The sequence below is a fragment of the Silurus meridionalis genome, chromosome 17 (assembly GCF_014805685.1).
Source record: "Silurus meridionalis isolate SWU-2019-XX chromosome 17, ASM1480568v1, whole genome shotgun sequence".
Lineage (NCBI taxonomy): Eukaryota > Metazoa > Chordata > Actinopteri > Siluriformes > Siluridae > Silurus > Silurus meridionalis.
The window spans coordinates 24,455,735-24,469,527 of record NC_060900.1 but is presented as its reverse complement, the minus strand read 5'-3'; the positions used below and the strand labels follow the sequence as shown (position 1 = coordinate 24,469,527).

The 13,793-nt window shown below is 34.9% G+C and overlaps 1 protein-coding gene across 1 annotated transcript; it reads left to right on the top strand.

The window, feature by feature from the left end:
• The first annotated feature begins 1,151 nt into the window (after nt 1–1,151).
• Nucleotides 1,152–13,484, top strand: mindy4 (MINDY lysine 48 deubiquitinase 4). The gene is made up of 18 exons (XM_046871969.1): nt 1,152–1,439; nt 3,244–3,363; nt 3,444–3,685; nt 3,765–3,966; nt 4,589–4,755; nt 4,841–4,896; nt 5,055–5,158; nt 5,912–6,028; nt 6,746–6,834; nt 7,009–7,104; nt 7,188–7,251; nt 7,915–7,980; nt 8,109–8,176; nt 8,274–8,337; nt 9,991–10,152; nt 11,079–11,259; nt 11,468–11,552; nt 12,412–13,484. Exons 1-18 carry the CDS (start codon nt 1,380–1,382, stop codon nt 12,458–12,460), a joined length of 1,992 nt encoding a protein of 663 aa, XP_046727925.1. The 5' UTR covers nt 1,152–1,379; the 3' UTR covers nt 12,461–13,484.
• Nucleotides 13,485–13,793: the final 309 nt, after the last annotated feature.

The window sequence follows — 13,793 nt, the reverse complement described above, 5'->3', positions numbered from 1 at the left end:
CCACTGCGTGGTGTTATGTATTGTGTTTGACATCACTGATGAACCACAGAGCAAAAAAACAACAAAAAAACCTTTGTGTTTAGAGATTCTCTGGTTTAAGTTTTTAAATTAGAAATACAACATAAACAAATGCAACATATATTGATTTAATATAGGATTGAAAAAAAACCTTTAATTGTCACATATACATTATAGCACAGTGAAATTCTAAAAAAAACAAACAATTAATCCAAAATTAATTGTATTTTTTTTATTTTTATAACGATAGTACATTTGGTACATTTAAATAAAGATATAATGTTATCTTTGACTTTCTCAGTATAATGTCAGACAATTTTATGTATATCTTATGTTTTACGTAATAAATACTGAACATTCCATTGTACTGTTTAAAGCTATTAGTAAACTTTACATTTTAATTCTTATGTCATTTTGCAATCTTACAATTTTTTCAAGTTTAAGGATATATTTAATGATGTGTGTTATGTATAAATGAATGTATAAGTCAATTATGTTGTGTTTTAGTTACAGCCTGGGTTTGTGTGTGATGTATTTGCCACACACAAAAAAAATAGCATAGTAAAAAGTAAATGAAATTAAATTAAATTAAAACTATACAAGAAAAGAACACTGCTACTATCTGAAAATTGGTTTATTATCAACGTTTCTAAGTAATTAGATAATAATTTTACAATTGAACTATACATAACATTTTATAACTTTTTTCTTTCTTTTAAATAAAATAAAAATACATTTGTATTATTAAATTTGCATTATTAAAAACGTTTTAAGAGATTATGTAATTATGCAAAAACGTAATTATAAATATTGTTTTTTCTTTCAATAAAAATAATAAAATACATATTTAATAAAATACAAATAAATTAATTGCAATTTAATTTAATTTAACTGCTGCACTATGTAATTTTGTCATTTTTTCTTTCTTTCTTTTATTATTATTATTATTAATTATTTAAAATATTCATATGAAAAAACACAATGGCTCTGTTTTTAATCGTAAATGCGACTGTAACCTGTTTTAATCACACGATGGCGTTGTTGCTACGTCCAAAGTTGCGTCAGCTCAGAGACCATATAATTGGTTAGCGCTGCTGTCAATCAATTTCTGAATCAGCCAATCATATAAGAGCTTCAGCAGACACGCGCACAGTGGTTGCCATGGATACCAACAGACCTACCTAAAGTCGTAGCTTCACTAGCGGGCAAACTTTTATCCAAAAAAGGGGTTTTAACAGTAATGCCGACTTCTATTCTTTTCTCTGTGCTGTTTGTTAGCTTGCTTGCGAGCTAATCGGTTTGCTATTAGGTTAGCTACGTTAGCAAGGTAAGCTAGCTCCCCGGTGTTGGTGCTGATCATCATGGTGAAAGATGTGCAGGAGGTTGCGGCTGCTGTGGTGCGGGAATATCTGAGCAGAAAGGTGGGTAAAAGATTTTCAAGAAATGAATAAACAATGTTAGGCACATAGCAAAAACAGCAATTAACTTATTCATTCAACAAAGCATTAATGTTATTAAAATGTAATAAAATCAATAAACCCACTTCTGGGTATACTTCCGGGGTAGTTCCGGGTTCAGTGTCACGTGATCTTGTGTACAGAAATCATACCATTACTGCATTTAGAGGCGCAAGCCAAAAATCAATAAAAGTTAAACACATCTGGATTCAGTGTCTGTTTAACATTTATAGCATATTTATAAACTATTTATAGACCATTTTAAATGAGTAGAGCATCCCCAGCCAAATGACTGCAAAAGCATGTACACCCCCTTACCACCTGCAAATCTTTACTCACTCAATTGTATAAAAAATCTCTGTACGCTGTAGTGTTACAATTTCTTTTTAAAAAAGCCCCAAACACTGTTCGAGCATGATGATATTTCTGTGCACAAAGTGAGCAAAGGTTGAGTGGAAGAACTCTAATGTCCTGCACAGAGTCATGACCTCCTCGACCCCAAAGAACACCTTGGAACTGGAGACATCTTACCCTCTACAACATCACTGTCTAATCTCAGGAAAACTCTTGTGGCAGAACAAACGCTAATCCCCACAGCCACAATTTAAAATCTCCTGGAAAGGCTTTAAAAAAAGTGGCACTTATAACAGCAGAAATCTGCAATGAGACGTTCCACAAGGATGTATGGGTGTAATGGTCAGGGGCGCACATACTGTTATTTGCAAAATATCTTATGTGTTAAATATATATCTGTAAGTAAGCTTTTCAGCTATTGTTTTTTAAAATGGCTTGCATTGAATTATAAAGAAGTGTAAATAAAAAATGTTCCAAAGGAACATTTCCAGTTTCAAAGGAAATTTTTTTTCCCCACAAATATATTCGTTGGTATCGAGCTGACATTGAACCTGATTCTCGGATTCCCTGTATTGTATAAAACGCTATATTATAAAAAAAAATAAAGTTGTGTATGTTGTAGCTACACTGTCTCTGCCTGCAGGGGTTCTGCTTGCAGTGTCTTTACTTACATTTTTTTTTGTTTGCCCGAGAAATCATCCCATTGAAATCCCATTAATTTAATTATTTTGTTTAATGCTTAATTTAAAGGTCGATTGATACATCCGTTTTGCCAATTAGTTTGCACCGATAGTTAATTGCTGGAGCCATCAGCAAAAATCCATAATAATAGTTTTTCCAGGTTGCGTTATACAGTACGAGAGTGGCCTCTAGAGGCGAATCACTGACGCCACATGCTGTTTATTTGAAGTTCCTTTTTTATAAATGTTTGTAACTTTTTATTTACAGTATGTTACTTTTGTTTTAGATGGAATGCATTTATATTTTTACACTATTTATTAATATATTTATTTTCAGATTTATTTTATTTGGCATATTTTTATGATTCAGTTATTTTTTGTAATACAGTTTAGTACTATTTGAAGTGTTATGTTATTATAATTTTTTTTTTATCAGTATCGTTTTAAAGACTGTCGGTTGATTAATCGCTTATCAAATTGGTTAGCAAATACAATCCATAGATACCTATCTGTAAAATCCATTATCAGTCAACTTCTAATTTAAATTCTTAATTACTGCTACTATGTATTATTAAGACATGGACATTAATTTATTAATCATTTAATTACTTAATTAAATTAGAACATAAGGTACAAAACACTTTTAGATTGCACTCCAGCTGAGGTATATTTTTACGCTTCCGAAGCTTCCACATCCAGGTGCTAACATGGACCTTATAAAACTTGTTTTTTAGGGTCTGAAGAAAACTATTGCCTGCATGGATGAAGAGTTTCCACGAACAAACTCGAGCATAAACAACCGCTCGGAGCTGTGCCGAGTGCTCCACCTAGAGAGTCTGTATAAGAAGAATAAGGTAACGAGTAGGAATGATGTGAAACACATCAAATCACTGTAATAGATTTCTTCAATTTTTTCTTGCTTTAAAATGTCCAGTGTGACGAACAGCCGATGAAAACAATGCTGGAGATCATGACGAAAGAGCGGATGAAGAAGGGTGGAGACGTCAGAAGGCACCCGAGTCAAACAGATCAGAGCTTGGAGAAGGACTCATCAAAACCTCCTTCTGAGCCTGCCTCTGCTGCACCCAGCATTGCTTACGATGATGATGATGATTATTATGATGATTATGATGAGGAGGATGTAAGGAAAGCAAAAAGCTTTGCAGATGAGAAGAGGTGAAACAAAAAGGCACACGTTTGATATTTGAACATACACTATGTATATATTGGTTCTTTATATTACGAATGTTTTCAGGTTTTCTGAGACGAGCACCGTGTCCAAGCTTAGTTCCTCATTTCCACCACAGCTGGAGGGAAATCTAAACAACATGTTGCCTTCAGCAGGCCTGGGTTTAGAGCAGAAGAGTGGAGGTGTGAATGTGGGGGAGAGGCAGGCAAGCAGGGGCAGCAGAATGAGGAAAGGCATCATGGCAGGTCCTGTTGCTGCTTCGTCTCAGGTACCTTGTATAAAGTAATCCTTTCATTCTCACGTCTAATGATTAACATCAAACAAGTTAAAATAATAAACATGTCAGGGTCAGGACTAGAAAATAAATCAGATTTCCATGGAATGAGACATAGGAGAGTGGGTGAACCTGAGTGGAGAGACAGACTTAGACAGTTAAAAATTATTGTAGTCCAAAATGCAAAAATAGAAAAAAAGGCAACAAAAGGTATACAGTTTAAAGACCATAGAGACAAAAATATAAAACCCTTTAAAAAAAATCGTTTTTCAAAGACAAAAAAAAGGTCAACCCTTGTTGGCAACACATCGTCAAAGCCAAGATACAGAGACACTGGGGAACTAAAATAAACACCAAGGGAATAGGATAGAGGTGGTGATAATTACCTTTAATAAGCACAGTTAATATGACATGTATGGGGAACAATAGGGACAATCGGTATACAAAGGCAGTAAAACAGTCAGTCCTGACAGGACCCCAAAGTCCTGACAAAAAGAGTGAATAAATGTTCTGGATCATTTTGGTCATGTTAGTTTCATAACAAACAAAACAGAAAAGTAGTCTAAACAATATTAACGTGTTTACAATGTGAATAAACACTCAAATCGCTGAACAGGAAAACACCAAGAGACGTCCTGCAAGAAAAACCTCAGCGTCTCCGTCTCTTTTTTCCAAGAAGAACGAAAAGGTTTCAGCTGGAATGCAGTGGAAGGGCAGCAGCAACACAGATGCTTCACGCACCAAACCTGAAGGATCTAACACTCTTGAACGGAAAGACTCAGAGTAAAGTACGTCAGCTCACATTGCCAATAAATGTTATTATCTTGTGTTAGACGTGTTAATTTATTCATTTATTTATTTTCTTCAGAAATGAATCAACTAGTCCAAAACTGGGCGCTCTTCACATGGCGGGATTGGTTCTGGGTACGACGCCTTCAACATTCCAAATGTTTCTGGCATTCATAACGCTCCTAAAGTCATAACAAAGTCATAACATTTGACCAAATTTTTTGACGTGGCTAGAAAAGACCCATGTGCATTACTGAAATGACATTTTAACACCTGCTTAATTTGTTTTGCAGATGATTTTGAAGACCAGGACTTCTCATTTGGACTGTCCGGCATTAATAACGTCTCACGCCATCATGATTGGAATAAACATCCTATGGAGCAGAAAACAGCTACTGTAAGGATGTTATTGAAGCATTCATTTAAGTTGTGCCTGTGTCATGGTAGTACCCCAGTGGGGTTATATTGTCTATTTTGTCTGCTCAAAAGAGAAGGAATTTTTGAGATGAGAACGGCTATAACGCGTGTGTTCTGATGTATTGTCGTTTCTATAGTAACACGACGTTCACATGCTCCACATGAAAAACAACCTTGTAGTGAGCTGGTGACATTTTGCCTAAGGACACATTTACATTTAAAGAAGGAGTCTCTAGTTTCAGCACATTGTATTGGCTGTACATTTGTCAACATTTCAGTTTCTTAGTTTTTTTTTTGTTTATAAATATTATGTAATTATATTATATCAGGACATGCTGTTAGAGGAAAATAAGAATTACTTCTGGGAGGTAACAGGTGCATTATTGGTTGTTTTCCTGTAACAGCAGCAAACACAATGTGATTTATTTTTATTCTTACATACTAAACACTATTCATTTGTAAAACCGAAACTGCACTTATATTCATCATTAGCTATGTTAGTTTTTATATCCTATAGTACAGGGGTTACCAACTTGGTCGCCTGCAAGAACCACATGAGTCGCCCGGGGGCCTTTTCTAAAGTATTATTAATGTGTGGTACACACACATTAATCGGTACCCAAGAAGTAGCTCTCAGTTTCAAGAAGTCTCTTGCAGCTTATGAATCGGGGTCTGTACCCTGTACCATGTGACCTGCTGCTTGACCTTAATAATTTCCCTTCTGTAAGTTCAGGCGCTGAAGGAGATCATCTTCGGCTCCCCCATGTCCTGCTTCAGTGAGGAGTGGAGATGTCAGAACTTTACCTTTTCCAACAGACCCACGCTTAGATACGGCATCGTGCAGAAGAAGGTTATAATCACATCTAACACGCTCACTGATGCGCTGCACTGTGACTCAAACACAAATCCAAATATTTATTCTTTTTATTTCAATGTTAAAATGGCTGCGAGATTATTTTTTAAATAAAATTCAGAAATCTTTAAATGAACGAATAAATTAATTAATAAATAATGTTTTGAAAATCATTCACGATAACAAGATGTTCAAAATATTAAAATCGCCAATAAAAATCAGTATACAAATGAATAAATAGACACACATAATCTAATAATTATATCATAAACATAAACAAATACCCGTTCTGAAATGTTTAATGACTGGGAAAGAATTCATAATAGCAAATAGAGCAGTAAAATGAATAGAATAAATTATAAAAGGACACAAATAACAATCACAAACCAAAAAACTAAGCTATAATACATATTATTCCCCATTAATTAACAAAGCAATGAAATGTTCTGGAATTGTTTTACAATCATAAATGCCTAACAAATGGTAAAATAATGTAGGAAATGGGAAAAAAAATAAAAGAATAAATGAATACAGTAGTAAATAGATGTTTTGTATAATTTTGATGATGTAAATACTGAAATAAAGAACTCAACATTTACATTTTTATGAATGATGCAGATCAGTTCCTGTTTGAGCTACAGACTTTATAATAATACTTCCACTACTACTACTACTACTAATAATAATAGGACAGGGCTGTGATGCTATGCGCAGGGCGGACCATGTGGAGTTCTCGCTGCCGTTCAGGCCACCGTTCTCAAGAAACTTCTGTTTGAAGAAACGAGCAGTGACGCACTTTCTGAGTAAGTGCTTCAGTTCACGCATCAGCTCTCCTCCTAATGTCACGTCAACCTTCTTTAATCTTTTTTTTTTTCCCAGAAACTTTCTACATATACTGAATTCTTTTAACCCAAACTTCATTAGAGGGCCAATGACTACCTCGAAAGTATGTTATTACTTTCCACTTTATTTTTTAGGAGATTGTCCAGCAGCGTCAGGACGAGGTGCCTGACTGACGCAGTGGCTGAAATCCTGTGGAGAGCAACAGACAAGAAAAACGTCACTGTTGCCATGTAATCAAAAACAAATACAACAATGTAGTAGTGTCGGGATTAAATAATAAACCAGTCCTCACCTGCTGATGCTCTGTTTACAGAAACTCAGGGAGGTGTCACTTTACCCCAATCGGCCATTACAGATCTGATGGCATTCTGGAGATGGTGAGTAACTTCTGAATACAACAAAGTTTTTTTTACGTACTAAACACCGTACTTGCATACTTTCCTTACGTACAAAACACATATTTTTATCGACAGACACCCGGGCCACACCTACTTAACTAATACTGACCAGCAAAATGGTCTTTATCCCACCTTTACTGAGACTGACAGACACACAGGCCACACCTCCTTCACTGATACAGACAGGCACAGAGGCCACACCTCCTTCACTGATACAGACAGGCACAGAGGCCACACCTCCTTCACTAATAAAGACAGGCACAGAGGCCACACCTCCTTCTCTGATACAGACAGGCACAGAGGCCACACCTCCTTCTCTGATACAGACAGGCACAGAGGCCACACCTCCTTCAGTGTGCCAGTGTGAAGAGATTATAAACTGTAAATCATATTATTAGCATTTTTGTATAATAAAGGCCACACCTCTTTCTCTTTGACAGCATGGAAGTACTATATTTGTAACTAATACGTTAAAAATATAACTGAATTTTTTTTTTTTTTTTTTTTTTTTTTGAAAAAACAAGTTAATAATCAGACCATATCAAAACGAGTCTAGGTTTATTTTATTACATTATTCATAAAGAACATGCTCATTTTCAGTCAGTTTCTAGCTCTCTATTAGTTTTTATTGTGTCTTTGCAGATCACCTGTGTGGAAGTTCAGAACTTTGATGACTTAAAGCTGCTGATTGAACAGCACATTCATCAGGTAGGTATTCATCATTACATGTTCCAGTTTATCACATGACTAACGTCAACATCATGCGTCCAGATCAGCATTCATCCAGGTCATTGTGTGTGTGAGTTTTTTTTCCTTTTTTTCTATCCCTCCTCCAGTTTGAGTCGGGTCCGTTCGGCTGCATCTTGCTCATCGTCTCTGCTGTCCTGTCCAGAACGATTCCGATGTAACGCTCCATTTATTCCATACACAGAGTCTAACACTAAAGAGGTTCGTTCCTGCGTTAAAGCAGAGGATTCATTTCTTTCTCTTTTTGTGGGCAGGGTGAAAGGGGACATGGACGTTCCAACTTCTACACTGATTGGTGCTCACGGCTACTGTACGCAGGTTGGTACGTGAATCCTGACAACGTGTTCAAAGAACTGATGCGAATAATATGCGTAAAACTTGCCATTTAACTCGACTCAAACCTGACACAAAGCCTGCTTTAAAAAACTGACATGTACAGAGTGAAGGGGATTCATTTAAAAGAACAATGCAATATAGAATAATAAAATTTTATACAAGTCACAAGGTCTTAAAAGTATCTTCAGAAATCTGAACTCTTCCCTTATGATACGATGTGTAAAAAAAAAATCTTTAATATTATTAAATCAAACAATCAGTCAATAAAGTCATATTACATTTTTTTTTTACCAAAAGTTAAAAACTAAAACCTTTATTTATTTATTTATTTATTTTTTCTGTCACAAAAGTGATGACAGTGGAGGCTCCTTTCATACACAAATAAATATCTCCTTACAGAAAACTGTATTTTACAAATAAATGACAGTTTATATAAATTTTAAGTGTTAGGAATTAATTTTTCAGTTTCTGAATAAACAAATTAATAATTCGATTTATACAAGTAAATAAATAAATAAATTTACATCCAAGTGAACAAAAAAGTAGCAAATAATTATTTTATACATAAATATATATTAAAAAAATACATTTATTTATACAACTATATTATGTAAAATGAAATACACATTATTTAATTATAATAATATAAACAATCTACAAAAAAACAATATAAAATAGAAAAATTATAGAATTATAATATAAATAATTAAAACATGGCAATAAATGGAAAAACGATAACTTATTTGCCTTTTACCTTAGTTGCCATTTTTCACAATTTTTTTTTTTAATATCTGTATTTTTGCTGCTATACAAGGATATAAGTGATATATAATATTCACTTTCCTTTTATAGCGTGCAATCTTTTCCAACTCTGGAATTCCTCACTGTCATTACAGAAAACACTGAACACTAGAAGGCGATGCTGACAGCATGTAAAACACGGTCATGCTGTTATAGGAAATTAATCAATAATGTGGTGTCATGAAGCAGCCACTGATACAACGCTGGAAAGTTTTATTTTCCTCTAGAAAGAAATAATAATAGAAACTAATAGAAAGATTATTTTCCTATAACAGCACATTCCAGATTATTCCTCTTCTACAACAACAATAAAAGAATGCTAATAAATAAACAAATTGAAACTTTTCTTTTTTTACATTAATGAATAAGTATGGAGAAAAAAAAAATTCATTTATAATAGCATTTGAAACAAACTGAAATATACGTTTCATTTATATATGAAGTGAAAGTTATGAAATAAAAATGTCTATTTGCAGAAAACTTTATTCAATTACGCTTTCAAATTGTTACCAATTTGAAATAGTTTTTAAATCGCAGTTGAAACCTTATTTATTCAGACAAGCTTTTAACACGTAGCCCTGATTCAACTGCTATTTTATGTACATTGTGTTTTTATTTAGTTTTTATTTTAATTTTTCTTAATTTTTCTTTTTTTTTTGTTTATTAATTTTTTACTTTTACTAATAATTAATTTTTAATGTCTATTTTTTGCTTTTCTGGAAAGCGCCTTGTGCTCCTTTTGGTGGTTGTAATGCAAAATTTGATTGATTGATTGATTGATTACCAGATTATTTCTCTTTTTTTTTTTTTTTTTTTTTTTTTTTTTTTTTGCAGGAACTGGTGAACCTGCTGCTTTGTGGGTGTGCGGTTTCAAACGTTTTTGATAATGAAATGAAGCTCGACTCTGGTAACGGAAATTTCACCTTGCTGAAGGGGATCAGAGAGCGCTGCGACATCGGATTGCTGTCTCTGTACGAGCATTACAACATATGCACGGTGAGAGAATGATCCCTCTTAACCTGCTTTTTTCTTTAAAACCTTTTCTTTTGTTGGCTGACTTTTTTCAGCGCTTAAGATATTCCTTAGACTTCATGCTTTTTTAAAGGTGCGTGTTTTTTTAAGATTGGGTCTCTAACAGAATGAGTTCTTTCCTTCTTGATTCCACACCTCCATTCCTGCCAGTGTTCATTAAGCTCTATCATCAGAATCAACAGTGATCTGGAGTATTCCACTCCGAAATTCACTTTCCCAAACGGAAAGTTTTTTTCCCCAGAAACACTGTTTCTTTCAGATCGGAAGGAAACCAACCTTTCACTGTAGATCACAGCTATATACCGTGCTCTTAATCGTTGTGATATATGACTAAGGGAATATAGTCTGTGTGTTACTTAATTTTTTTTACCCCTATGCAACAGGTGAACTAAAATATTAATGGGAATTTACTTCATATAGAATTTGCTGATATGAAGTCATTGAGATCTAATTGTGGCACACATACAGTATATGTAATAAAAAAATATATTTTTGATAAAACTGTATTTTGTTTGCAGCTAATATCCATTAGAGCAGAGTTTTTGTGATATATATATATATATATATATATATATATATATATATATATATATATATATATATGTATATGTGTATAATATGTATGTGTATATGTATATGTATAAATATATATATATATATATATATATATATATATATATATATATATATATATATATATATATATATATATATATATAATACTTGCTTCAGTGCAGTGTTTTTAGATGGTATATTTTAAAATCCAATATATCTGTATTTCATATACAGTTGCTGCCTGTGTTCTTGTATTTACTGTGATGTGTTGCGATTTTGCATACTGAAAGTGTATCGTGACCGAAGCTTACAGTGTAAATTCCGGATTGTCGCAGGTCGGATCGTACCTGAAAAACCCAAAGTTTCCGATCTGGATGGTGTGCAGTGAGAGTCACTTCAGCATCCTCTTCTCGCTGTGTGAAGATCTGACGTCTGGCTTCAGGTGCCCGAAAGAGTTCGACCTGCATTACTACGACGGATTGGCCAACCAGCAAGAAGCCATAAGATTAACAGTGTGTGAGTACAGGCAGAATCCACACACTTCCCAAACCGGTTCACCAAAATCCAATAAAAAGTTTTAAGTGAAGTTTGTAGAAAGTGAATCAGTTTCTGCCTTTGTGTTTCTGTGAGAAAGTTTCTGTAAAAAAAAAAAAAAAAGTTGAAGAGATAAATTGCTGTGTGTGTGTGTGTGTGTGTGTGTGTGTGTGTGTGTGTGTGTTTCCAGATCCAGACTCATCTGTAAAAGCTCTGGATGCTGAGGAAATGGATTCGGATCTAACACCGCCGCTAGAGCTCTGCATCAGGACCAGGTCAATTTCTGAAAAGCTTTAGGCACTAATTATACTCAGTGACTGAGAAACGTACACTTCTTCTTCTTCTTCTTCTTCTTCTTCTTCTCTCGGCTTCTCCCATTAGGGGTCGCCACAGTGGATCATCTATCTCCATACCCCCCTGTCCTCTACATCTGCCTCTTTTAACCCAACTACCTGCATGTCTTCCCTCACCACATCCATAAACCTCCTCCATTACCTTCCTCTTTTCCTCCTTCCTGGTGGCTCCATCCTCCACATTCTTCTACTGATATACCTCATGTACATGTCTAAACTATCTCAATCTCGCCTCCCTCACCTTGTCTCCAAAACGTTCTACATGCGCTGTCCCTCTAATAAACTCATTTCTAATCCTGTCCATCGTCGTCACGCCCAACAAAAACCTCAACATCTTCAGCTCTGCTACCTCCAGCTCCACCTCCTGTCTTTTACTCAATGCCACTGTCTCTAAACCATACAACATCTCAGGTCTCCCCACAGTCCTATAAACTTTTCCTTTCACTCTCACAGATACTCTTCTATCACAAATCACTCCTGCTATCACTCTTCTCCACACACTTCACCCTGCCTGCACTATTTTCTTCACTTATCTAACACACTCTCCATTACTTTGCACTGTTGACCTCAGGTACCTGAATTCCTCCACCTACTCCACCTCTTCTCCCTGCAACCGCACCACTCCACTGCCATCCCTCTCATTCACACACATGTACTGTCTTACTCCTACTGACTTTCATTCCCCTTCTCTCCAGCGTACACAATTGACCAAAATTAATCTCGTGTGTGTGTGTGTGTGTGTGTGTGTGTGTGTGTGTGTGTGTGTGTGTGTGTTTTACAGATGGACAGATGCAGCTGTGAGCTGGAATGAAAGCGAACCCATTCTTTGATTTGGCAATCCATCAGAACAATTAACTCGGTTCCTTGTTGCCTTTTAGTTGTCTTTTTTCGATTTTTTTTTTTTTATCATCTGTATTTTTGCTGCTATACAAGGATATAATAATGGAAATAATTCACTTTCCTATTATAGTTTGTAATCTGATTGGAATTCCTCACTGCCGTTACACAAACTAAACACTAGAGGGCGCGGTTTTAAAACACTGTCGTGCTGTTATAGGAAATGAATCAACGATGTGGTGGCATCATGAAGATAGAAAAGGAAAATAATAGAAATAATAATGGAAATAGAAAGATTATCTTTCTATAACGGCACATGAAACACAGTGTTTTATTCCTCTTCTACAACAGCAATTACACGTTTTTAATTTGTGAAGAAACATCTATTCAACGTTTTCAGAAGCCTGCAGTTCCAGCAATAGGGCTGTATGTTTTAACGTGTCCACGAAAGAGAGTTTACACTTCTGTGCAGTTGCTTGTGAATGTGACAAACTATGATTAAATTTTTTTGCCTTATTTAATATTCAAATTTCAAGACAGAGAAAACAGTGGAGCAGGTGTAGCAAATGATTCTTTATACAGTAGCTGCTATAAACGGATAAAAAGTGTCGTGTTCTTTAATAAACTGGCAGTTTGCTGTGGCTTAAGAGGAATAAAACATTCCAGTATTTACTGTTCTATAAACACATTAGAACCTCATAATCTGCTGCAAATCAATGCTGTGTTGACTTGTTTGTTTTTCATATTTTATGTGTTGTTTTTGTGCATTTTAGTTAGACAGGGAGGTTTTTGCTTTTTTTATGCTTTTTGGGATCTGTTGCAAGTTTTTTTCATTTAATTTAAATTTATCGTCATTCTTTATTTAATATTACCAGATTGTATTATCTGCTAAGCGAATAAATGTCATGCTGTATAAGATCAACACATGCATGTAGATTATAGACATATTCCAAGCATGAGCCATAAAGATGAAAAAGGTTTACAGTGATAATTAAAAGTGCAGGATTTTCATCTTTATTGACGTTTGTTCTTCATTTGAAGGGCCCTGAGGGCTCTAATCGAGGATGCTCTGTATAGTCTAAATGAGTGTGTGAGTGAGACAGTGAGTGTGTGAGTGAGACCGTGTGTGTGTGTGTGATTCATGGCCTGGGGCCCATTTAAAGTATACCACTAACTACATCCAAGATCATCACATCAGGGTAATTAAGTTCTGCATAGTTACGCTTCTCTGCAGATGTGATTAGTATAGAATCTTTGAGTTGTTTGCATATACATACAAACACATATATATATATATATAGAGAGAGAGAGAGAGAGAGAGAGAGA